Consider the following 27250-nt stretch of genomic DNA (forward strand, 5'->3'; position numbering starts at 1 on the left):
GGCCAGCCTTTTGGACATTCCCGGGGTCAGTGGGGATGGGCCCATGTGTGGATCGACCAGTGGACCAGGGGTACGCAGATTTCCCCTTTGCCACAGTCCTACCAGCATTCATAACCTGATAATGACTTCTCCCACATTGATCTGGCCGCAGAGCTGACCCCAGCCCACAGCAGGCTGACCATCACTCCACCCACAGAGGGAACCATATTGGCAGGTGCGAAACTGAATTCTTGATTAATCAAACACCCAGGGGAGGGACTGGGTGGCCATGAATGTGATCAGTCACACACTTTCCAACGTTATGTAATACCATACTAATGTAGAAGTCACTATATTCTTAAGATACTTCCCAATGATGTAAGGAGTTACTCACTCCTAAAATGCTAAGAGATATATTTAAAGTAACTAAATTAGTTTATGATTATTTCCAAATAGTAATTAATAGCCTGTACAATGACCATGCCAGGATATACATGTCAGTAATTCAAATTATTCCTTAGATTTGTCCTTTCTTGGACTGAACTTACTGGTTTAATCATTGTTTCATCCCCTAAACTAGAACAAGGGTTATAAGTGTGTACAATATTTCCAGACATTTAGGCCAAAGAGATTGTCTGGTGTATGATCGTGTAAAATGCAGTGAACTATAGGGGTCTTATTAGCTTTGGAACAACATGCTTCAGGCTACTTTGTGCATCCAGACTGAAGCTTCCTAAGAGTCACTACTAAACACATATGAAGTTAAAATTGCAGAGATTTATTTTGTCTTACTTGAAATATCTTACAATACAGTTGTATTAAAATGTAAGTAAAATTTTCCCATTGACTTGTCTGTGCTGTGATTGGCTGCTGATCACAGATGGGACCTTGCCCATCTTCTGAATAGGGCAGAACTGTGTGCAGGATGTCCCACGGAGGGGGTTGGTTTCTTTCCACAATGAGAGGTGGATCAATATCGACATTGACACAACAGCTGTCCAGCTCTGACCAAACCCTTGCTGTAATTGCTGGGCCCACTTTTAAAAGACAAGGGCTGAACTCATTTCTATTAGCATTTTTGCCAATATTGACCATTTGGTGGGGGGATCTGCTCTCATCAATACTGCACCAATCACATTGATAAAGGAAAGTCAAAGATTTGTTTTGGATAAATAAATGAAATAATAAATACATGAATTACTAAATGTTTATGAATGTTTAATGTAATTCCAGGCAAAGCAATATGATGTACAAGCAGAGATCAGGTGGCGGACCATCCACCAGAAAAGTTTATCATAGACTGTTTAGAATCTATGATCGCACCTTTAAATACCAGTTTTGAGTAAATATTTAGGCTACAAAAGATTTACAGTTAGCCTATAGTAGCAGACAACTTTTACCTAAGATCATTATTAAGGCTGTGTGTAACTGAGGCCATATTTCCCTTAAGTCCATAAACAGACAAGGCGATGTTTTGGTGTTGTTGGCCTATATGGCAGTGGCTGCTAGGTGGCGCTACAGCTTCATGGCCCACTGACAGACGTGATAAATTGACTGTGTCCGTCCCAGAGAGAGACAGGAGAGGGCTGGAGCCAGGGCACCTCTGCGCCTGAGCCGCTCGTGGTCAGTAGGCGCGCGTCCCTCAGGAGAGAGGAGCTCTGAGAGAAGCATGCGACCACAAGTCAAGTAAATGGCGCCCCTTAAAAGGATTTTAAATCAGCGTTTGGTGTTTTACATCGTCATTCTTCCAATCTCAGGTGAACCATTTAATTGAATAATCCGTGTTTAGTGAATTTAGAATAGTTACATAGTCAAGACTAGAGTGACCACAGCCGGCGGTGGTGTCTTTTAAAACTAATGGGTAAATTGTAACTTGTCAACCAAACTAATGAGAGATCTAACTGCATTTGAGTTTAGTTTGTAGGCTTTATTCACTTTATTACACCAATAGCCCACTGAGATGTTTTATGTATTTATTTATTTATTTGTTTGTTTTGTCGAAAGCTCAGGATATTCAAACCTACACATGTCCACAACTATCTGATACTTTTAACTTTCAAGTAAATTGGAATGTTTATTAAGGGTGTATTCTTCTGTGAGTGTCAATAGTGCTTGGGTTAATTTGGTCTGCACCTAGTGCAAGAAAAAAAAAGCCATTCATGAACTTAATTTTAATGCATTTCTCTGGTTTGACCTATGGTTTTGAATTTGCCTTTTATTAATATATTCCTATATTTTCTTTTTCTTCTACAGGCATTTTATGCTTTAGTGAGTTATTTTTTGTCAAGGAGCCCCAGGATGTCATAATAATGCGTAAAGAGTCAGTCATTTTGGACTGTCAAGTGCGTGGAGAGGCCCCCATTGATGTCCAGTGGCTCAAGAATGGACTAAAACTGGTGGAGAGTGAGAGGGTGTATCTGCTCTCCAATGGCTCCCTGTTTATTTCGGAGGTGGAGAACAGACGAGGAGACAAATCAGATGAAGGCTTTTACCAGTGCCTCGCTCAGAATAAATATGGAGCAATCCTGAGCCAGAAAGCCCGTGTTACAATCGCAAGTGAGTATGATGATTACCTGATCGTTTTGACTGTCACCGTAGAAGCCTGTAAGCGTACACTGTTTAGAAAGAAAACCTGCCCATTGGTGTGCAAATGAGAAGAGTGAAAGGTTGGAGCAACCCAGGACAGTAGTTCGGTTGGAGGATGGCCCCCATTCACTGGCAACTCTTTCATGTTATTGGTCACCAGATGAATTGTTCTCCACAATGCTTTATTTTTCTCTGGTCTATGTGTTCATGTATTTAAGCAGATAGAAAGCTGTGCTTCCTGGGCTATGTATGTAATCATCATAAGGGCTGGATGGTGTACAAATGTTGCCCAAATATGACTATTTCCCACTTACTTCAAGAAATGTTCCACATGTGGCCCACTAGTCGTCAGTTTAGGGTTGTTTGTGTTTGTTTACTGTTAAACATGGACTGACGTCTACTATCAAAATGTTGTCAGGAGTTTTATGAGGTCAGAAAGTCACAACAGCTAGGCTTTATCTGGGTGATTCATAAAAGTAAATTTATAGACATTACATTGCCCGTAAATACTCTATATTCCACTTAGTGCACCTTTAATTTTAAGAGGCGATAAATGCAGGCTCCAAGTTTTACAAGTTTAAACTGTCACTTAGGGCAGCTTCAGGGTCTTACTGGGAGCTAATAAAGTTTGCACAGACCTGAGAAATGCTGAGTGGAGGACGCAGTGGAGCATGTGGGAGTGTACATACACAAAGGCACGTATGCTGACAAATGTGATGTGCATTTTCCTGGTAACACGGCCCAGCCCTGAGTGTTTAAATGACCAAACTTTATTGCTGGTCTTGCCAGTTCAGTTGGAGCTGTGGGGGCTTCACACCATTGTTTTCTGCCCCACTACTCCTATCACAGACCTGAATGGGCTTTCTCTCAGAATGTTTTTGTCCACCGTGCCCCCTGGATAGACAAAAAGTGCTTTGAGGGGGAAGTTGTCCCCTGATCAATCAAGTGTAGTGTGTAGACCTTGCTACATATATTTAGTTGTGGACTGCTTCATATTTTTATTTAACAAGTAGATGATTCCACAAATATATACACTTTGTGTTGCCTTGATGAATGGCAAAAGCATCACTGCAGTCATAGCAGTTGATTTTGTGTAACACAGTTGATCAGATTTTTTTCTGTTGCATGTTGCGCTCTTAGTACTGTACTATTCCCAAACTTTTTTTTTTAACTGTTCTTTTCTTAGGGACAATCCTAGGCCCTAATGTTTGTGTAGGACTGGAGTGGTGGAGGGTAACCTTAAACATTTGGTTGCTGAGGCACAAAAGACAGAAGGATTTGGCCAGGCTGAATAGGAATGTGACACATGAGCCGCATCATGTGACATTTGTCAATAGACTTCTGATTGATGACGATCTCAATGGAGAGATTGCCTCCTAAAGTTGTCTCCCTCTTTTTACTCCTACCCTGAGTGAATGCAGCCCATAGTACGGGGGCAACTCAGACCACCGCAGTACATGTGGCCCTCATAGTGAAGTAGAACAACTCAAAGCAAGCTGCCACTCTATAATTCATTTATGCTCAGTCCTTGGAAACCAAAAATAACCAAAAAGATCTATGGCAGGACAACGAGATAAAGTACCAGTTCAAAGCAGCAACAAAAATGGCTAAAGCTAAACTAAAATTTAAACTAAACCACAAGTTTTGAGCTGCTGTCTCATATAAGCCACTAGAAGGGGCCTGCTTTGTACCACCAGTGCTACCCAGCACCCATAACAGATCTTAAGACCTTAACTCAAATTCAAAGTTACTGCATAATATTTTTGTACTTTGGGCTAAGACGTGTGTTATGTGATTTGGCAGAGTGCACTCAGTCACCCCAAAATTATTTAAATAAAATTATTTGAGCTGCGGAGGAAAAGTCCTGAACTGAAGCAACTTCAGGCTTGAATCTTGTTTTTCTCCTCTGCTGGACATGAAAGGTTACCATGGGGACCTGAGCAGCAGGCCCAGAGGTCAAAGGTTATATTAAATAGTTCAATGGATTCAAGAGATCTAGCAGAGCAAAACTTAATCTATCAAATATTTTTAGATTTATTGGTTATTCCAGAGGTATTTTTTTGTGAAATTGTCCTCTTTGTTGTATTTTGCATCAGAGTTCTCAGGTAAAACTATACTATCTAACCATATGATCTTCCTAAAGAACAATTATGAGGTCTTCTTATGTAACGCACTGTTCTTGGGAGATAGAACAACAATGCAGCCACTGTTTGGCCCAAGTAAACGGCCTCAGATGAATGATAGTAGAAGTTTGCAGAGGAGATAAGGCACTGGAGAAGGGGAGGATTCCTGCTCCCAGCTCTGCTCCCCCAACAACAGGACTGGTCTTAAGAGGTCACGCTGCCCACGGGAATGAGCCTTTGTTTAGCCAGACCTATGGTCATTTGACTGTCCTGCACCCTGCTCTGAGAAGGAGCACATCTGCTAGGGGTCTTGTGATTGATAAGGGGTCTTTTTAGTGATGCATTGTTTTGTTTTTTAAGTTATCAATACCCCCCTTCATAAATTGTTCTTTGGAATTTATGGCTGGAACCATTGTCATTAATCCTAAAATGAATTAGAATCATCCAAAGAAAAATGCACAGCTCTATTATTTTAACTAGTTAATCTTTGCACACAAATTGGCAATTCGGAAAATATAATTCTTTGTTAGAAATGACTAACTGTGATCACTATTTTGGACTTATCGCTTGTTAATCTTGTGAGAAAGAAAACTGTAAAGATAGATATTTTGGTGAGAGCCGTGTCTCAGATGTTTAGGTTTTGTGCAGTCACTTTAGTTATTGTGATTAAGAAGGACTTTTTCATTGCCCTCCTAATGCTTAAGGCTATCAATTTAACATGCTGACTCCAGGATGAGAATGAAATGATCAATTTTAGTGTTTCCCTAAAAGATTGGATTCTGGGGGTTGGGTTAGGTTAAAAGTCACTTGGGGAGGAACATCTCTGACTGACTGCATAGCTCAATTCAATAACAACAACTGGTTCTCTGGGTCACAACATGAATGACAGAAAAGCTTATTTTAATCCTTATTTTGACAAGTATTCTTTTTGTTGGAATTAATTTTTGTAATATTGTTTTTATGGTAATCAACTAGAGTATATCACACAAAACCTGTGGAAGAATTGGTAGCTGAATTAAGTTCGGTCTGCATTTGTAAAGCAGCTTGGGTCGAACTTAAAGGGATTTTCACTGTAACTTTCAGATAGTAGAAATGGCCCATGTTTAAGTGGTGCCACATAAAGATGATAAAGGGGGCCAAGCTGAACTGAGAGGGGTCTGTCAGGATTTGTGTGTCCAGAGGTGAGAGGTTACGTGCAGGGAAGTGCAGATGTCCAAGCTGTTTTGAATACTTCAGAGGAAAAGATTGTGGCATTTGTGTGTATGTGTTTTTTGTGGGGGTGGACTAAAAAACAGATCTCCAGAGGTATATTCTTCAATATTAGATCAACAACATGGTTTAATTTAGGTTAATGTTAGGCAAGCAGTAATTATGGTTATGCAATAAAAATGTATCTTATGTATTTGCTTTAATTATAGATACAGTTATAGATATAGTTATAGGCATTAGATGCCTCTGGGTAAATATTGTCACTCTTTACCCACTGGCTTTGGCCCAACCCCAGCAGTTATAGATTTTCCACGCTGTGTTTGTAGTTTGTCAATAATCAATGATTATCTTGTTGTTTGTCAATCCCACATCATTGGACTGAAAGGAAAGCCAAAGTATAGAAGTAGAGGATTGTGAACTCATCACTCATGCCCTGTGGACATATCACTTTGGTGTAAAGGGCTGTTAATGTGGTAAGTGGGGTAATCCTCCCTCACTCAACCATGAGAAAAAACAAAACACAGCCTCCTAATCTGATTAACTGTTTGAAACTGTCACCATTCTTGCAACAATGATGTTATTTAAAACAGGATTTGTTGTACAGTGGTTCAAATCTATACGTTTTATATTGATTTTGCCTGCCTGGTTATCATTCCCTTAGCTCCCCTGCTGTTTCACACCACTGCTTACCGCCACCTCCCATACATATCAAAGTATGTAGATTTTATGTAAACATTTCCAAATGGCCATGATATTGTCCTGTTTGCCCTATTGTTGAGGAAATGGTTTAAGAAAAGCATTCTGCGACTTAAGCTAAGGTTCTGACAACAGTGCTGAGAAAACAGAAGAATGCTTTAAGCTCTTTAGTTTGTGATGAACACTTAATGCAATGTCCTCCTCCCCTCTTAGGTCTGTTTCCGTTTTTTTTTTTAGTGTTGATGGCACCAAAAGCCTTGGATGTGACCAGAGAGGTTAAAGAGCAACTGAGTGTGTTTGCTCATCCATTACTCAAGACTGATAGTTTTATCCAGAAAGCTGCTTAGTGACTAGGACGCGACAAATTCACTAAATGTTATGCTTATGCTTTGATTATTCTTAAAATAATGCCTCATTATATTTGTTTGTATCTAATGTTGTCGAGCATGTTATTTGGCTAATATATATGAATAGAATTAGGTCAAAATGTTTTTGCCAATCTTTTCAACAGCTGTACAATTGATTTCCTCTAAAGTATTAGGCTTCTGCTGCTTTTGAACTCAGAGGGGGGTGGTACTGCAGTAGATGACCTCAGTGGCTCCTAGGATTTTATGGTCCATGAGAAACTATTGTCAAATAGAATACAGAAAATACTGAAACTGCCTGACTGATCTGATATACATGTTTGACGATCCTCTTTTAAAGAACTTTTTTGTAAATTCACTGGGCTTCTTTTGCTACTGCTCAGTTTATCACTGACATGGGCTCAGTTTCAGGGAAACCTAATCCTGCAGGATGTTGCTGTTCCAGTCATCACTTCCAGCAGCACTCAGCAGCTCCATGGTTTTAGGGTGCTGCATCTGTGTAGGGACATCCAATAGAATAGTGTTGGATGGTGTCTGAAGATGTCCATCTGTTGGCTGCTGTATTTTCCTAAAGTTGTAAATCATGTTATTTCTTATTCTGCCCTGTTGAATTCAGTCTTAATTTTCCACTTAGTTTTCATTGATCACCAAGTTGTAATCTCTTGCCTCTTTGTGCTTCTGTAGGTATCTCTGCTTTTGCAATCCAACCCACCTCCATAGTGGTCACTGAAGGCTCAGTGGCTCGATTTTCCTGTAAAATCAGTGCACACCCTCCTCCCATCATCACATGGGAGTTCAATCGTGTAACATTACCCCTCACTACTGAGAGGTAAGCCCTGTGGTTGTTTGTCAGTTGCACATTAACTCTAACATAGTTTAGTTATATTTAAGCACTATTTTTTATTGGCATCACAGAATCACAGTGCTGCCTAGTGGTGTGTTGCAAATTTATGGTGTACAACAAATGGACACTGGAAATTATCGCTGTATTGCCACAAACATTGCCAGCCGACGTCGAAGTGTTGAAGCAACCCTCACCGTTACTCCAGGTTGGTAAAATATATTTGCATAAAATATTCAGATTCTTTTGGACAAAAACATTTCCTTAAATAAAGCTCTGTTGTTGTCTGGCTGCAGCCCCTAGCCCCCAGCTCCCTCAGAGGCCACGCATTATTACTGGGCCACAGAATATCTCGGTAGCAGTGCACCAGAACGCCATTCTCGAATGCATGGCCACAGGCAACCCACGACCCATCATCTCATGGAGCCGAGCGGACAGCAAATCCATTGATGTTTACAACACAAAAGTGCTGGGAAATGGCAACCTGATGATCTCTGACATCAAGCCTCAACACGAAGGGGTCTATCTGTGCAGAGCCACTACCCCTGGCACCCGAAACCACACCATCGCCTCGGCCAATGTCACTGTACTCGGTAAAGAAATACATTTTAACATTAAATATACCACAGTGGAATAGTTTTTTTATGATGGTATTATATTTATATCTTTTTTTTCTTTCGTAGCCCCACCATCCCTTGTTGAATGGCCAGAGAGTCTGACCCGTCCACGTGCCGGTACAGCTCGCTTTGTGTGCCAAGCTGAAGGGGTCCCAACTCCTCAAATCACTTGGTTCAAGAACGGCAACAAAGTCCATTCTAATGGCCGCATCAAGATGTACAACAGGTACCAGGCCAATAACATTTAAACAGAACATTTTAAAATAAGCCAATTACTACTGTCTCTACGACTATTGTCTCTAGTGAGGAGAGAGATACTGAATAATTTATATGTGTAAATGGGAGTTTTGTTGTTTTGCCAATAGTTTACTGCAACTGTTTAACCTAATTGTGTGCATAATTACTGTGATTCTCAGTGGTGTTTTTAGATTTATACCTATGGTTTCTCTGCAGCAAACTGGTCATCAACCAAATCATCCCAGAAGATGATGCTATTTACCAGTGTCAGGCGGCGAATGACCTGGGCTCTGTTTTGTCTATGGCACGTCTCATTGTGGTGATGTCAGAGGATCGCCCGAGCGCGCCTCGCAACATCAGAGCTGACACTGTGTCCAGCTCTGCCATCCTGCTAGCCTGGGAAAAACCTCTGTTCAACTCAGATAAAGTTATCGCCTATTCTGTGCATTATATGAAGGCTGAAGGTAAGCTGTGACAAAAGTTTATGTTAAATACATTTTAATTAAAGGGGTTGGCTCATTCATTATGGCACGTAGAAAACATGGGGGAATAAGTATTTTAACATTCTTTAAACCAGAGTCAAGTAATACCAAACTTAAAAAGTCTCTGTTAAAGAATCAAAACTATTGTAACATAGGACTGATTTCCGCTAATTCTTTAAGCAGCAACAAATACAACACTCAAGAGCTGTTGCCTGGCACCAAAAATGCCATTCAGCCTTTTTCTGGTAACTTTACCTTTTGACAACCAGAGTAACGTCCATACAAAGCAGCATTAAAAAGTCTTCTCCAGTCAGGAAGTGCCCCTAATTATAATGCCACTGACTTGTATTTGTAAATTGAACACAAAAGAGCACCTGCTGGATTGTGGAGAAATTCCTCTAAACTAATTCCTAAATAAGAACCATTTAGTGGAGGTATCTGGACTTGATTTTGTGTTCAAGGACACAACTTCTTTGTCTCTTTCTCTGAGAACTGCTCTTCACTGACATTGAGTGGAGTTCTGTGGCATTTGTTGTGAATGTACTCACTAATTAGCCTTCATAAAGAAATGTCAGAATGCTTGTGTGCAAAGGTGGGGGATAGAGGCCGGTGTGAATTTGTTATTTTAGTTTAGTGTCATATGTCTTGTTAGATAAGTTTAGAGCATTGGACTTTAATGTGTTAATATACCGTAGCTTTCCCAGCAGATGAGGGCTGTTGTGATCCAGAATAAATGAACATTTACTGTTTAAAGTCCATATCAAATTCATTGTACTGTGTTCCTATAGATTGTAGAGTAATTGCATGTAACTTTTATTTGCTAAGGGTTAAACAATGAGGAATATCAAGTGGTCATTGGAAATGATACAACTCGATACATTATTGATGATCTGGAGCCAGCTCGTAACTATACTTTCTACGTGGTGGCCTACATGCCAATGGGAGCCAGCCGCATGTCAGACCATGTGTTTCAGCACACACTCGAGGATGGTGAGATTCACACTGACAAATTCTGCTCTATATATAACCTTGAATTAAGACACTATATGGCATTTTAGTGACATTGTCTGTAAACTAATAGTTTGTCATGTAATGGGATAATCATAAGAAGCAACAATCAGCTTTACGACATCCTGTATACTATTCAAACCCAAATCCACTTTATTTATACAACAAAGTTTATAAATAAGCAACTTCCAAAGGGATGCACAGAGACAAATCACATATTAAAAAAGAAACCAAGCAATTCTTAAACCATAATGTTTGATTTAATAAAGCAGGTGAAATTATTTAAGGCTGGTTCTGCACAGTGGAGGGCTGGCAGTCCTTGTTTCCTTGACAGTCCAGGATAAGACATTTTACTCTCTTTGTTCATTTGCATTAATGCGATTAGCGTGAAGAACAACAACAGCATAAATGTCTCAACTTGTGGAAACAAGGAGCTGATTTGCAAAATGGTCTTTAAGAAATATGTTTTGATCTTTACAGTTCCCCTGCGAGCCCCCGAGCTCAGCCTTACAAGCAACAGCCCCTCAGACATTCAGGTAACTTGGCAACCACTCCCTGACAAACTGAGTCGAGGGCACATCTTGGCCTACCGCTTGTCGTACCGCACCAGTGCTGAGAACACAGTTACACAGATGGAGCTTCCGGGACAGAAAACTCAGCATCTCCTGCAAAACCTGCAGCCGGACACCATATACCTCCTGAGGCTTGCTGCGGCCACCAGTGTGGGGTGGGGCGAGCCCTCAGCCTGGACCTCCCACCGCACACCAAAGGCATCTAGTGCTCAGGGTATGAGGCCTTTTTCATAACCTTTGAGAAGACACTGGATTTAAAAAAGCTTCATTCAATTTAATATATAACAGAATGAAAGGTTTTCTGTATAATCTTGTTAGGACATTGTGTTTGCTCCTCTCTGACCTATGCCCTCCACTTTCAGAAACACTGGAAGCGCTTCAGTCATGGGCCATAAAGTGCACTAAAGGCATCTTAGCACTTCTAAAGGCTTTGGGGGATGGGAGGAATCATTTTTATAGTTCACAAATATTGTCTTGTTTTTCCATTTTTGTTGGATTGCTTAACTTAATTTCTAAAATTAAAATGTGAGACATGAATGGTCCCTCCTGCTGGGTGTGAGTGTCAAACAGCTGCTAGTTTCAATTTTAAAGAAAGTGAAGAGACCGCCCTACTTTAACACCTGTTTAAATGTGGCTCAATCACAGTATTAAATATTGTGTCATTTCTTTAAACAGTTCCTGGATCTCCTGAGCTACATTTGGAGCCCCTTAACTGTACCACTATAGTCTCCCGTTGGCAGCTGGGGCAGAGAAACGCAGTCAGTGTCCAGGGCTACAAACTGTTTTACCACGAGGAGAGCCAGCCTGAGAGTGCCCCAATACAGCTCCGCGCCTCCGTCAAATCACACACCATCAGCGGTCTCGGTAAGCCCCTCATCACCTACTCCTTCTAAATATGATATATTTATCTCATTATAGAAGGAAAGTTGATTACACAAACCTCATCCCTAAAATAATGGTACATACAAGTAAACCAGTGTATCTTGTGTTAACAGTTTAATATTTCAGAACATTCATCTCATCTCATTTTTATTTTAATGGCTGCAAAAAGAGCTTAATTAAAAATCACATCCAATGCCTCTGACCCCTGGGTACTATCTTTCATTGAACTTCTTTTCAGCAGCTGATCAGTGCTGCTATTGGCTTATTGGGGCCCGCTTGGCCTTTGGGTCAGATTCATTTTGGCTCTTTTTGTTTGTGAAAGGGGAAGGGTCTTGGGCCAGTGGAGTGGACAACTGACCATCTGTGGCCAGAGGGGTCAACCAGGTGGCCAGCAGCTGACTTGTAAATCATCATGAAGGGGTTAGAAAGAAATGAACAGTGAGGAGGCACTGTAAATTACTAAAGGTGTGAACTTTACTGTCACCTAATTCTTTATTTAAAGCGGCATTTTAAGATATCAGTATAGATCAATATAGATAAATCAGATGAAAAATTGAAACAATAAATACCACTACCAGTCAAAAGTTTCGACACACCTTCTTATTGTTCACACCTTATCAATGTTCTTTTTTATTTGTGTTTCCTACTTTCTACATTTTATATAGAAGACATTAAATATATGAAGCAATATTTTTTATATGTTTTAATATTTTATATTCAAATGGTCAAAGTAGCCACCCTTTGCTTTGTTGATAGTGCTGCAAACCGTTGGCCTTCTCTCAATGAGCTTCTTTAAATAAATAGTTTTCACTTGACAACGGTGACTTGTCAGGGTTAAGAAATGCTAAAAGTGCAAACCAGGGTCAAAGCAAATGGTGGCAATTTCTTATTTTTATAAAACACATTATTTTGAGTTTATTTTTTGTTTGCTACATTCCATATGCAGTTTGATACTTTCAGTTCAGTCTACAATGTAAATAATGATAGATGATAGAAATAAGGAAAAAAAATGAAAAGATGTGTCTAACCTTTTGACTGGTATTGTATGTTATTTTATATGGATACTGATTTGTCGTAACGGTGCGGATAGGACCAAAGGATGCAGACCAGAGCAGTTTTAACAGTGTTTATTTACAGCGGTGAAAATGCAGTCTTTAAACAGGTCACAAGAGCAGGTACAGGAACCGGGGAGCGGGAGACGGGTCAGGCGGGTGCGGTGCAGGTAGAGGCGGGCAGGACAGGACCAGGACGGGGATAGAAGCAGGTGCGGTACCAGGGCGGGCGGAGCAGACGAAGACCAGAGCGGGGAGCGGGTGACAAACCAGAGACCAGGACCGGACAGGAGACGAGACGAGCAGGAGACGAGACGAGCAGGAGACGAGACGAGCAGGAGACTAGACGAGCCGGAGACGAGACGAGCAGGAGACGATACCGGGACTGGAACGTGACGGCAGGAGCTGGGCGAGTGGAGGCAGGAATCTGGAGGGTGCATAAATCCAAATAAGCATTTGCAGGAAAGTACCAAATAACAAAGCTTAGCTAGAAACATTCACGTTTTACACGCGGACGGTCTGGCACCGAGTGTAGACTGCCAAGCCTTCTTGTACTCAGCAGTAGGTGGTGGTGATTAGGCTGATGCACCCCAGGTGTGCACGGGAGGAGTCAGGCACTCCACCCAGCTCCAGACACACAGGTAGGGGAGGGGGAGAGAGCACGGGAGGACAGGGAAACTGACATCATGACAGTACCCCCCCCCTAAGGTCCACCTCCTGGTGGACCCCCAGGCTTGTCAGGATGAGCGCGGTGGAAGTCTCTCACCATGTCGGGGTCCAGAATGCGTGCCCTGGGCACCCAGGATCGCTCCTCCGGACCGTAACCCTCCCAATCGACGAGGTACTGGAGGCCCCTACCACGGCGACGAACGTCAATCAGGCGGCGGACGGTGAACGCCGGGTGGCCGTCAATGACTCGGGCGGGCGGTGGGGGATCGGCCGGAGGGCACAGGTCGCTGGTCCGGACTGGTTTAACCTGGGAGACGTGAAAGGTCGGATGAATCCGGAGAGACGGGGGTAACTGGAGGCGCACCGCCGATGGATTTATGATCCTCATGATCTTAAACGGTCCCAGGAATCGGGGGGACAGCTTACGGGAGTCCGTCTTCAGCGGGACCGTCTTGGCGGAGAGCCAAACCATCTGGCCAGGTTGGTATACGGGCGCCGGGACACGGTGGCGATCGGCCGTCGCCTTAGTGCGTGCTCCAGCCCGAAGAAGGGCCGCCCTGGCCTTCTTCCAGATCCGGCGACAGCGCTGGAGATGGCGCTGAACAGACGGGACGGCGAGGTCCCTCTCCTCCGTGGGAAAGAGAGGGGGTTGATATCCCAGCGATGCCTCGAAGGGGGACATACCAGTGGCGGAACTCACGAGGGAGTTGTGAGCATACTCTATCCAGGGCAGGTGAGTACTCCAGGTCGCGGGGTTGGCGGAGGCTGTGCACCGTAGGGCCGACTCCAGGTCTTGGTTGGCCCGCTCCGTCTGCCCATTAGATTGTGGATGGAACCCGGACGTGAGGCTAACCGTGGCCCCCAAACCGTCGCAGAAAGACCGCCATACCTGAGAGGTGAATTGGGTCCCTCTGTCGGACACGATGTCCACCGGGATGCCGTGGAGTCGGAAGACATGACTGGTCAGCTGGTCGGCAGTTTCTTTGGCTGTGGGGAGCTTAGGCAGGGCAACGAAATGGGCGGCCTTGGAGAAGCGGTCCACAATGGTGAGAACCACCGTGTTCCCCTGGGAAGGGGGAAGGCCCGTCACGAAGTCCAAGGCGATGTGGGACCAAGGGCGACGAGGAACTGGGAGAGGATGCAAGAGACCAGAAGGGGGTGAGTGGGAGGCCTTGGCCCGAGCACATACCTGGCAGGCGGCGACATAAGCCCGGGTGTCTGTGTCCATCGTGGGCCACCAGAAGCGTCTCCTGAGGAGGGAGAGAGAGCGACCGGCACCAGGATGGCAGGCGAAACGGGAGGCATGGACCCACTGGAGCACCTGAGACCGGACAGAATCGGGAACAAACAGTTTACCTGGAGGGCCGTTACCTGGGTCGGGGTCGTTGGTCTGGGCCTCTCGGACGGTGTCCTCGATATCCCAATGGACCGCGGCCACCACACACGAGGAGGGAATAATTGTTTCTGCGGTGACCGGGCTATCCTCCAGGGCGAACTGGCGGGAGAGGGCATCGGGTTTGACGTTCCGAGATCCGGGGCGGTAGGTGAGGAGAAAGTTGAAGCGGCTGAAGAAGAGGGACCAACGAGCTTGACGGGGATTGAGGCGCCTGGCGGACTGGATGTACTCCAAGTTTTTATGGTCGGTCCAGACGATGAATGGTTGCTCCGCCCCTTCGAGCCAGTGGCGCCACTCCTCCAAGGCCAGCTTTACGGCAAGGAGCTCCCGATCCCCCACGTCATAATTGACCTCGGCCGAGGACAATCGCCGGGAAAAGAAGGCGCAGGGACAGAGGCGGTTGTGGGGGTCGAACCTCTGCGAAAGCACGGCCCCCACTCCCGAGTCGGAGGCGTCGACCTCCACGATGAATTGCCGTGAAGGGTCGGGCTGGTGCAGGATGGGAGCGGAGGTAAATAGTCTCTTAAGCTTCTCGAAGGCTGTCTGCGCCTCAGGAGACCAGGCAAACGGCAAAGCAGGAGAGGTGAGTTTAGTTAAGGGCGAGATAACCCTACTAAAATCCCGGATGAAACGTCTATAAAAATTGGCAAAGCCGATAAATCTCTGGAGCTGTCTCCGGCTGGTAGGAACGGGCCACTCAGTGACAGCCTGGATCTTTTCAGGGTCAGCTCTTACTTGGCCCCGCCCCACAATGAAGCCCAAAAAGCTGACCTCCTCTGCGTGAAACTCGCATTTCTCAGCTTTCACGAACAGTTTATTCTCGAGGAGGCGCTGGAGAACCTGGCGAACGTGCTGATGATGCTCCTGGGGGGACCGCGAGAAAATCAAGATGTCATCCAAGTAAACAAAGACGAATCGGTTAAGGAAATCACGGAGCACATCGTTGATGAGGGCTTGGAATACGGCAGGGGCGTTGGTGAGACCGAAGGGCATAACCAAGTATTCGAAATGTCCCAGGGGTGTCTTGAAGGCCGTCTTCCATTCGTCTCCCTCCCTGATGCGCACCAGGTGGTACGCATTCCGCAAATCCAACTTTGAGAAGATGGTCGCACCGTGGAGGGGCGTAAATGCCGAGTCCAGTAAGGGAAGCGGGTATTTATTCTTTACAGTTATATTGTTCAGACCCCGGTAATCAATGCAAGGCCGCAGGGATTTGTCCTTCTTAGCCACAAAGAAGAACCCCGCTCCCACGGGTGAAGTGGACGGGCGGATGATTCCGGCAGCCAGGGACCCACGGATATAGTCCTCCATTGACTCGCGTTCAGGTTTAGACAGGTTATATAGCCTGCTAGATGGTAGTGGGGCACCCGGCAGGAGGTCAATGGCGCAGTCATATGGACGGTGGGGCGGTAAAGAGAGGGCCTTGCTCTTGCTAAAAACCTCCCCCAGGTCGTGATATTCAGCAGGCACCGAGGACAGATTGGGGGTGTCTGGGGACGGATCAGCGACAGGAACGGACCTCCCGGCCGGAGGGAGGGCGGACCGAAGGCACTTGGCGTGGCAATCGGGACTCCAGCCCGAAACTCCGCCCCTGGCCCAATCGAAAACAGGGTTGTGGGCGCGTAGCCAGGGGTAACCAAGGACCAGAGGAGAAGCGGAGGAGGACAGGACATGAAACTGACGGTTCTCTTGGTGGTTGCCGGACAGAATCACGGTGACAGGTTCCGTGATGTGAGTGATGTGCCCCAGAAAACGTCCATTGAGCCCCTGGGCATTTAAGGGGCGTTCGAGGGGCTCCAGGTAGACCCCGAGCTGCTCCGCGACTTGGGCATCAATAAAGTCCCTCTCAGCCCCGGAGTCGATAAGGGCGGAAACGCATAAGGTCTCTGTGCGAACGCACAGGGTGGCGCTGAGCCGCAGTCTATTAGAAGAGTCCAGGATGTGTTGCTCGCCCACCAGTACTCCCAGTGCTACTGGTGGGCCCCCCCTTTTGGCCGAACTGGGCAAGTGACCACATAATGTCCGCGCTCACCGCAGTAGAGGCAAGCCCCGGCCAGACGACGCCTCCGTTGACGCTCCTCGGCCGACACAAGGGTCCTGTCGAGTTGCATGGGCTCATCCGGCGGGGGCGGGGCAGCGCGTGGCTCCGGCGGGACCGGTGACCGGCGTCTCTCTCGGCGACGAGCCCGTAGGCGGTTGTCTATACGGTGAGTGAGGGAGATGAGGGTCCGCAGGTCGGGGGGTTCGTCCCGGGAAACCAATTCATCTTTCAAAGTCTCGTTCAGGCCCCGCACAAACACAGCCCGCAGCGCGCTGTCCGTCCAGTCCAGCTCCGCCGCATGTGTCCAGAATTCAATGGAATAATCCGCTACCGTCCTGGAGCCCTGGCTGAGAGTCAATAACCGGGAGGCAGCATTGTCCTGGTAGTGCGGGTGGTCAAACACCAGCTTAAACGTGGACACAAATTCATTAAAATCCAGGCTATCCACAGACGTCTTCATTAGGCGCGCCTCTGCCCACTGGAGAGCTCTGCCCCGGAGTAATCCACATATATATCGGATCTTGGTGGCCCCCGAGCTGAAACGAGAAGGGCATTGCTGGAACATGAACTCGCACTGGAACAGGAATCCGCGACAGAGGTGAGGTTGTCCAGCATACGGCTCCGGATCCGTGCCTCTCGGCTCCGGGAGGCGTGGCGGCGCTCCGGCTGCAGCAGGCGGGGTGACGAGGAGCGCGGCCACCTGGTGGTTAAGCTGTGCCACCTGCTGGGACAATGTCTGATTTAGCTCCAATAGAGTCCGAATGGATTGTTCATGCTGACCCAGCACCGCCTCGGGGTGAGAGTGCGTGAGGCGGCGCGTCTGGTCCGGATCTGAGCCTGCTTGGTCCATAGTGGCCAGACCGTTCTGTCGTAACGGTGCGGATAGGACCAAAGGATGCAGACCAGAGCAGTTTTAACAGTGTTTATTTACAGCGGTGAAAATGCAGTCTTTAAACAGGTCACAAGAGCAGGTACAGGAACCGGGGAGCGGGAGACGGGTCAGGCGGGTGCGGTGCAGGTAGAGGCGGGCAGGACAGGACCAGGACGGGGATAGAAGCAGGTGCGGTACCAGGGCGGGCGGAGCAGACGAAGACCAGAGCGGGGAGCGGGTGACAAACCAGAGACCAGGACCGGACAGGAGACGAGACGAGCAGGAGACGAGACGAGCAGGAGACGAGACGAGCAGGAGACTAGACGAGCCGGAGACGAGACGAGCAGGAGACGATACCGGGACTGGAACGTGACGGCAGGAGCTGGGCGAGTGGAGGCAGGAATCTGGAGGGTGCATAAATCCAAATAAGCATTTGCAGGAAAGTACCAAATAACAAAGCTTAGCTAGAAACATTCACGTTTTACACGCGGACGGTCTGGCACCGAGTGTAGACTGCCAAGCCTTCTTGTACTCAGCAGTAGGTGGTGGTGATTAGGCTGATGCACCCCAGGTGTGCACGGGAGGAGTCAGGCACTCCACCCAGCTCCAGACACACAGGTAGGGGAGGGGGAGAGAGCACGGGAGGACAGGGAAACTGACATCATGACACTGATTAAAAGCTTTGTATTACAATAAAATACATTTGCAGCTTTATAAAGATGTTTTACCATGTTCTGTTTAAATAAAATGACCTGTCTTGTGAAGAATATTCATTAAGTGTTTTATGACAGTGTGGCTGGAGGAGCATTGACTTCAAAGACTCCATTGTGTTGGGCTTAGGCACAAAGCTGGTTTATTGCCCTATGCCTAAAGGAAATGCATCCTGTCAGTAACTGCTGCTTCAACAATGTTGGTCTCAGGCACTGATTAACCAGCATTTTACTTTTGTGTTTCCCGTGAATTTGGGGAAGTAGTGTTCAGACAACCTGACATTTAGTTAAAAGTTTTTTGTTTATTAATTTCTATTTTAATTACCTTTATCGAGTATGTTTGTGTTTGTTCAACATTTAATTACAACGTAAAGTGTATACAGTGTGAGCTTATCTATAGACTACATACAGTGTTCATTATGTGAACAGGTCATCTTCACGTAATGTAATTAACTCAGTGCTTGTAGTGGGCTGTTCTGTGTGCACAGCCTCTGTGTGGACGATAGCATTGATTTCAGGAGTACAGTAGGGACAGCTGATTCAGCTGAGGCCTCTGCAGAAGGACAGGCTCACAGCTTGAATAATGGTTGCAGTTCAAAGGATTAAAAGCAAATCATGAGACAGAATGTATGCAGGGAGTTGTGACCCTTGCTTGTGTGTGCTGGTGTTTGCCTATGTGAAGAAGTGTCAGTGCCACATAAATAAATACCTCTCATACCTGTTGGCACCAGGCCACATTTTGTGCACATCAGTAGATTTATCTCATGGCTTCAGGCTGTCCGGCCTCACATGCTTTCTCTTAATTTAACTGTAGGAAGGGTGCACTGTCTGAGACCTCATGGGCCTTAGTTCACCACTTTGAAAAGACATTTTCTTCTTATTTACCATGTGGGTAAGTGCCTTTGTGTTGATTTGTGGCAGCTTGAGCAAAAGGGAGAAGCAGAGATGATAGATGTGAGAGTGAGGGTTCATTTTGGGAGCTGACATTTATGGCCCCTGTTCAAGCCTGGCTTGCTGCGGCCTGGGGGGCCTTATAGGGCAGAACAAAACTTCAGAGGTGAACAGGATCTGCATTTTGGCTGTAAAAAGGTGACCACAAATGGTTGAAATATGTCCTTTAATGCAAAGAGAATAATTTATGAGGATGGACCCGTGGGAGTTTTGGCTCAGTGAATAGTGTCTAGGAATGGCATAACTGGACATTGCTTTCCAAGAACTGAGTTGTGCTGTATGTGTTTATTGAATGGTCACTTAAGATGATTAATTTTACAGAAGAACTTGCAGTTAATGTCCATGTGTTGACATGCTGTAGTAAATTAAAGTGCATATAACAAGTTTTCCATGTTTTTTTCTAATTATTATTTAATTTGGTAGAGTTATACTTGTGTTAAATATTTAGTATAGTTTCACACTAGTCAAGTGTGTGAAGAAAAATACTGCAGAGTACTGAAACATATTGACATAGGAGGTATTCCATCCATATACAAAGTTACATGAAAACTAGGAGCAAGGAACACATATTCATGATAGCGTGAACATGAATTTAGTAAAATAACAGTGTTGTCATATATATTTATTTGTCAGATAATAATTATTGTATTGGCAAGCAAAAAGCAAAATAATTAATGACGTTGTTACGAAATGGGTAGTCCTATTCACTGTATATATCAGCAGACTATAGCATCCAGCAGAAGCCTCTGTTCTTGCAGTATTGTTAAAATAATTATAAAAATATCTCTATCCATCAGGTCTCATCTTTCATTAAGTGTTTTTGACTTTTGGTATTTCTTGTTTTTTTCACTAACTTCCTATTGCTTGACCCTCCCCCTCACGGAGACCCTCCTTTTGCAGGATTTAGCTTGCCCAGATTCCATGTCAAAGGTCATGGCCCAGATGTCAAAGACCCCTCTCTCTCTGAGCTCCTCTCTCGCATAATTAAGACAGTTCATTGTTTTGTGGCCTGGGTAGAGGTTCAAACTATAACCCTGTGCCTTTTAGAGTGGACACTAAAAAAGTATGCAGAATCACACAAACTTAGCTTACTCATCCTACAAAGGTGAATAGTTAGCTGAATTGTAGCAAGCCTTTCTCATATCTGTATGTTTCATGTACTTGTATACTTCATGTACTATATTTTGTGCGTTGTTTTGTTTATCCTAGAGAATCATTGAGGCAAATCCTTAGGCAAAAGGAAGTGCTTCTCGTATTGCACATGATGACCTCAGATTCTTTCAGAGTTTTATCTCAGCTTGACCCTATGGCCCTGGGCTGGCTCCAGTGAAACCCGTCAGAGCTGTGTGGGGGTTCAAGTAGCTCTGCTCCACCCTTAAAAAAATGTCCACCCACCCAGGACACACATTCATCCCCTGTGGTCTAACTCCTCTTTTAAGCCCCCAAATATTTCTCAGTGGCACTATGAACATGTGTTTTGGTGCTCAGAGAAATAACAAAAATAAACCAGGTTTAATGCAATATTCTTTTGTGCGCAACAAAAGTTTAAGGTCACGAAATTTCGATCAATTTCTGTCAAAAGTGTGCATCACTTTATTCCAATTTTTTATGTATATAGTCATCAATGAAACATTCTGCAGGAGAAAAAAGTGTGTTGTAGTGCTGCTCAACCAACTGCGATCAAATTTAAATCATTATTTGAACTGTTGCATCTATGAAATAAGAAAGTTTTTTGTATGGGATTCTTGTATTGGTTGTATCTATTTTCACATTTTAATCCTAATTTGAAAATATAAATTGCAAGTCTAATTGCTCTTGCAGTAAAATTATAAAACAGGCACATGACAGGATCATGGAACTGATTATTTTTACATTTTAAACACAATATTTAGCATAGGTAAATGAGGGGGATATTTGGTCAAGCGGCTATTGTGGTGCGCAGCTCCCCAGGGTCAGTATAGCCTGTGATTGCTGCTGACTATCCGCTGTGTTGTCCTGAGGGATTTTATCCCTCTTTTTAACCCCTGAGTTCAGACCTGAATAGGAGTGTCCACTGGCCTGCTGACCACTGACCAGCCGGCCAGAGCATGACTAGAGAAAGGCCTTTAGGATTTGTCCTGAAAAGGTTGACAGTGATGGATATAGGAGCTCCCTGTTCTGATTGGTTTGAGCACTGACCAAAGTTCTGACCCTACCGAGCATCTGTTCCTTTGCTGCACCTCCATGCCAAAGCAAGAGACCCCCAGTGACCCCACACCCACGCTGATCAAACCCTTTTCAACTTAATAATCTTTAATCTTATCAGTAAATAATCTTTGTTTTCATGTTTATTTTGCAGACCCAAGGAAGAAGTACCATGTAAAACTTCTAGCCTACAACTTTGTCGGAGATGGTTACCAGGCTGACCAGACCATTAGTACTCCGAGCTGTGTCTGTGAGTAGCTTTTTAATGAACGTATCATTATCACATTGTGGGGACTGAAGTCTGTATCCATACTCAATTCAAAGGCTCCCTGCTTCCAATACTAGTGCACTGTGCTATATGTTTGATAAATACTACTTTATTCCAGCTGTCCGAGATCGCCTGGTGCCCCCTCCGCCCCCTCCTCACAATGTTTACGCCAAAACCAACAGCTCCACAGCCGTGTTTCTGCACTGGGGCCGCCCCGCCTTCACCTCCAACCATCGAGTCAACTACACTGTCCGCTGCAATCCTGTAGGCTTGCAAAATGCCTCTATGGTGCTCTACCTTCAAACGTGAGCCCAAACATTTTACCTTCACTTGTTGTGTTAAGAAGAGCAGGGATTGAGTCAGCAAATTGAAGTAGTAGTTGCTCAAGCTAAAAATGCTAGACTTTAGGTTTCAGAGCACACACAAATAATCACAAATCTTAGGTTGCTTCTGTTTTTACATTTTCTACCTGTATCAGCTATTTGTATTAACGTTCATGATTATGCAAAAGTTTACTAAACTCACATTTCTACTAACTTTCCTCTGCAGGGGCGAGCAAAGTCTTGTGGTGAAAGAGCTTAAGCCAAACACCAGGTATGAATTTGCGATCCGTCTTCATATTGACCAGTTGTCAAGCCCCTGGAGTCCTGTAGTTTATCAAAGCACTTTGCCTGAAGGTAAGGGAGAGATGAATAAATGACTTCATCAGATATTGACGTAATAGTATGGATGTTTTTTCAGTATTGTTTTTATCCTCCCTTGTACAGCTCCAACAAAGCCCCCATCTAATGTTAAAGTCACTCTGATTGAGGAGGACACAGCTCTTGTCTCGTGGAAAAGTCCAGATGAGCCAAACATGTCGGTGACGCAGTACACCATCCTCTACGCCTCTAAAAAGGAGTGGCTCGCAGGCCAGTGGCAGGTCGTACAAAGAGAGGGTGAGCATAGCATTTTTGTTTTGTTTTGGTGTAAAATGAATATCTTAATGGTGACTGTGTTATCTAGGGACAATTGAATAGCTAAATTGGTTCAGCTAAACCTGTAGGTTATCTAACAGTGGGTGAAGTAAATAAGAAAATAAATGAATTATTGGGATGTGAGGGTGTTTTATAAGCAGGAAACACAAAGCAGACTTTGAATGCCATTGGTGCTGGGGTCAAATGTGAACCTGTTGTAAAAACATTCTCTGAAAGCACAAACTGTGTGGCAGTGTGTAGTGGTGTGCTGTGAACCATGCTTTCCCCATTAGTGCTGTTTGTGCTCAGCAGCGCTTACACCTTATAAACTAGATGAACAAAAGTTACCACAAAATGGTACAAATAATTACTCATTTATAATTAATAAAATAATGTATGCTTGTGTGCAATATTCAGTTACTCTCCTACTAACTATCTTAGGTTATCAGTGCCATTTGAGTCATATAAAATTGTGCAACAAAAGGCAAGTTTATTTGTATAGTACAAAAAAAACACATGCATTCACGGAGCCCCATCTGTTATTCTTAAATAAATGTTATTCCGCCCACAGGGACCATCACGATGGCACTCCTAGAGAACCTGAAGCCTGGTCAGGTGTATTTGGTCAAAGTTTCTGCCTCCAACAACATGGGCGATGGGCCGTACTCGCCGGCTGTGGAACTGACCGCTTTGTCCTCAGCACAAAACCCACGTCTCTCCCATGACTCCACAAGTCAGTGATGCCACAAAAGGCAATGAAGTTACTGTTAAATATGAAGTATGCTCACAATGTGTTTGCTTCGCAGTGTTTTCTGAAGGTTTCTACCACCTGGACCAGAAGTCTATGACTGGGATCACCATTGGAGTCTGCATTGCACTCATTTGTATCATCATCTGTGTTTTCGTCCTTGTCTGTCGAGGAAAAAACAGGTATTAAATGCATTTTCGGTTTTAACCAGATTTAAAGGAGAAATATTATGCAAAACTAACTTTTAATCATAAGCCCTGAAAGTTGTATTTGGGGTGATTCATGCCTATTTGAGTAATTTTGTATTTCAGGCTTCAGTGCTCAAAAAATGTTGTTGTCACCTCCCCCCTACCCCCACCCACTGCTCTTTAATTGTTTGCTTTTTTTTTTTATGTCGAAAATAAAAACACAAAAATAAAAACCTGCTGCTGCTAATATCTTTTCTTTAAGTATAAACTATGAGATCTCAAAAATGAATTTTGTCTGTACAGGAAATTTTCAACAGTGAAGCATTATGGACCAGCAGACGCTTCCTCCTCGTCAGCGATGGTCCGACGTGGATCGCAAGAACAGGCTGAAAATGTAGATGTGACTGTGCCCATGATGAACCACTTCATTGATGCCAAGGTATTGTCACAAAAAATATGCATATATTTGAATAATTATTTATCAAATATAGTTTTCAATATACATTTTGTTTTATAGGGCGGAACAAACCTTATGATCAACTCGCTTGGTCCTGTTCAACCGCATACTGAAAAGAAAAGTAAATGGTTTTCTTTAAACAAGAGAGATAAAGCAAGCAGCAAATCTCTGCAGGTATGTCAAAAGTGTTCAATAAAATAAATCAAGATAATTTAAAATATACATCAAGTTGTAACACAAATTGTATTTGCTTATAGAGCAACAGACAACAGACCTTGCAGTACCAGCCCGGCACCACAGTTCTGACTTACAATGAAGAGCTGTCCATGTCTCGAGACCAGCCGGTATCTTTGGAGGCTTTACTTGGACGTCCCACAGACACTGAAGGCTCGTCTGGTAGTGAGGGCAGCCACGGGACGGGTGACTCTGGACGCTACTCTCACGACGAGATGGAGCTCACTAACCTGTCGTCTGGTCCAGAGAGTCGGCCGCCATCTTTGACTGGTGAAGACAGTGGGGACAATGGCCTGAATCGAAACCCAAGTGAACTGAAGGACGCTACAAGGACCAACATGGAGGCTATTGACGTGTGTTGAGAATGGCCACAAAAACAGCTCTGCACTTTCCCTCCCCCTGAATGTGTGGTAATGTATGAATGGGGCTAAAACAGTGCAGTGGCAGCTGTTGAATCTTCAGGAAACAGTCTGGTCACTATATGATTTCTGGAGGCATCAGTTTATGGAAATGTTATATCTAAGTAATCTGAAAATTGTGCAAAAAAGGCAACCTAATATGGCAAGGATAAAAAAGGGAAAAGGTAAAAATATATATATTATTTAAAAATTCTTCTGAACTTTGTTTTTCAAATACAACACACCAAAAATCGGATCTAATTATTGGCTTATCTGATTATTCTGGTTATCTGATTCATACTGGCCATGTATATCCAATCCAGTGTCAGATCGATCTTGAAATATTTTGCCAGGTTATACAATTCTATAAATACAATGTGTTCTGCCTACTGCAACTGCACTGTTAGCCTCAGTATGAATGTGTCGTGTGGATGAGAGAAAGGACTCTAAATTACCTCATGACAAGGAGGTCAGAAGATATACAAGACTCTTTCTCAAGGTCTTTTTTCAGTTGTTTGTGTTTATGTTTTATTTGTGGAAAAAATCTCACCCATCATGAATGTCTAAAACAATGTCAAGAATGGAAACATTTTTGACTTTATTTAAAAGAGTTTATCACTGGAGCAAAAGGGAAGAGTAGGCCCTTTTTGTCTAATTTTCTACCTGTGTTTGCCTCAGGGTAAACTTCCACTGTATTTAATTACTACTTATACCTACGTTATGTGAGTGGCGGCTTTGCTTACTTTACATTTGATACTTCCTGATTACCTTTTCTTACTTTTTTTCTTGTTTGCGGGATGGTAAGGGCACTGCAGTGTACACTCCACTGTTGTGTTGCCTGAAGGATTTAGGACACAACTCCAAATTTCTCTCCTAAAATGGAGTTAATGAGCCAGTAAAAATCCTTTTCTAGTATTGAGTAATGGAAAATAAGTGAATGTCTGTTTGTCAATGTGCATCTGCCCTTGCTATTCCTGTTTTATACTACCTCGTTAAAAAAATTATTTTATTGACTTTTTGTTTTCCTAAACTCAGGGAACAAGGTTTAGTACAATTTGAATAGCTGTGTAACATGTTACATGGTGATTTGACAGGGTATTTATGTACTAAACCGTTGTAGTAATTGCCTAATAGATATGAATGTATCTGGACTAAAGGAGCCAGTAGCTCAGATGATTGTGATGCCCTCCATCACAGTTACTCCTCAGGTTCTAAGTGGTTTGTGTAAAAACAGGCCCATCTTCCTTTTTATTCATAAGTAATACACGCCAGAAGTGCTTGAAATGGTCTGTCGCTTTATAATTGGCCTTAATGCACAAAGCACCCTCAGCTCCCAAAACCAAAGCTAATCTTTCTGAGGGTGAACTTTGTGTAAAGATGCTACACATAAGAATGTAGGAGCAGTGAATGGAGGTGTGAATCAGTTGTGTGGAGAAGTGAAGAATACAGTAAACCTTTTACTGCATAAAACTATATTTTTGTTAGAAAGTATGTGCCACCCAGTACATGTGTAGTTACAGTAGTTTTGTTTTGCTTTAGAGTAGCTAAAGATTAGCACTTGTCTGCCGAATAGTTTAGCATTGTAAGCCAATGTGCATCGGTGACTGCCCGATAAATTGTTTGCTTTTTGAGTTTTATTTTAGGTTCTCGTCTAATCCCTGGAAGAAGGTTACTGAGCTATGTGAAATATTTCTTTCAAACCAAAGATAAAGGTGACCTTGAGGTGCCTTGCACATTAGTGGCCTTACCCGTGATCAGATGAGCGAGAGTTGCGGGGTGACTCTAAATAAGTGCCAATGGAATGTTAGGGCACTTAATGAAGATGGAGTGACAATTAATAATCAGTATTATGCACCAAACCAAATCAATCTGTCAGTTCCCTCCACACTGTTGCACACAGATGCCTATATTGTAGGTGAATTTTATATAAAGTAATACAATTTATTATGTAGTAACCTGTGTTGCAATGGTGCAGTGATGTATATAAAACACTAGTCCAGAAATGACAATAGCTCAAATATAGAGACACATTTAAATGTTAATCCATTTATCCAGATATGTTAATATACTCACACAAATGCCTTGAACACAATGAAAATGCAGTATTACTTTTATTTCCAGTGTTAATCACATGAGTGGCTAAAGTGTTTTCACATTGCTGTATTTAATCAGAGGGTTCTGGAGAGGATTCAATCAAGTGACACAATCAGTTTAACTTTCTTTTTAAAAGCAAACAGTGTTAACCAAAGATTATTTTATAGGGTCACCGTTGCATATTGGCACGAGATGTATCATCATGCCTGGAAGCAATGATAAAATGCAATGTATTGTACAAAATGAAAGCAGGATTTAAATGGTACTTAGTTTAAGTAGATGCTCATTAATACAAGTCTTTTGTTTTGTTATTTTCTCACATTTTGTTCCAAAATAACGGACAGTTGGTTTTATAGATTTGTCTTGTTCCTTTTTCCAAAAATAGACGCATATCAGTATCCTTGTACTTATTCCAGAGGCTTTGAAGGCACCATTC

The 27250-nt window shown here is 43.8% G+C and overlaps 1 protein-coding gene across 1 annotated transcript; it reads left to right on the forward strand.

The window, feature by feature from the left end:
• The first annotated feature begins 1651 nt into the window (after nucleotides 1-1651).
• On the forward strand, nucleotides 1652-24778 carry prtga (protogenin homolog a (Gallus gallus)). The gene is made up of 19 exons (XM_033990941.2): nucleotides 1652-1736; nucleotides 2233-2535; nucleotides 7643-7787; nucleotides 7874-8007; nucleotides 8096-8392; nucleotides 8483-8642; nucleotides 8870-9117; nucleotides 9961-10125; nucleotides 10624-10929; nucleotides 11391-11579; nucleotides 21626-21721; nucleotides 21858-22044; nucleotides 22289-22416; nucleotides 22507-22677; nucleotides 23267-23428; nucleotides 23502-23625; nucleotides 23935-24070; nucleotides 24149-24262; nucleotides 24346-24778. Exons 1-19 carry the CDS (start codon nucleotides 1670-1672, stop codon nucleotides 24682-24684), a joined length of 3471 nt encoding a protein of 1156 aa, XP_033846832.1. The 5' UTR covers nucleotides 1652-1669; the 3' UTR covers nucleotides 24685-24778.
• The last annotated feature ends 2472 nt before the right edge of the window (nucleotides 24779-27250 follow it).

This window comes from Periophthalmus magnuspinnatus, chromosome 3 (genome assembly GCF_009829125.3).
Source record: "Periophthalmus magnuspinnatus isolate fPerMag1 chromosome 3, fPerMag1.2.pri, whole genome shotgun sequence".
NCBI classification, from domain to species: domain Eukaryota; kingdom Metazoa; phylum Chordata; class Actinopteri; order Gobiiformes; family Gobiidae; genus Periophthalmus; species Periophthalmus magnuspinnatus.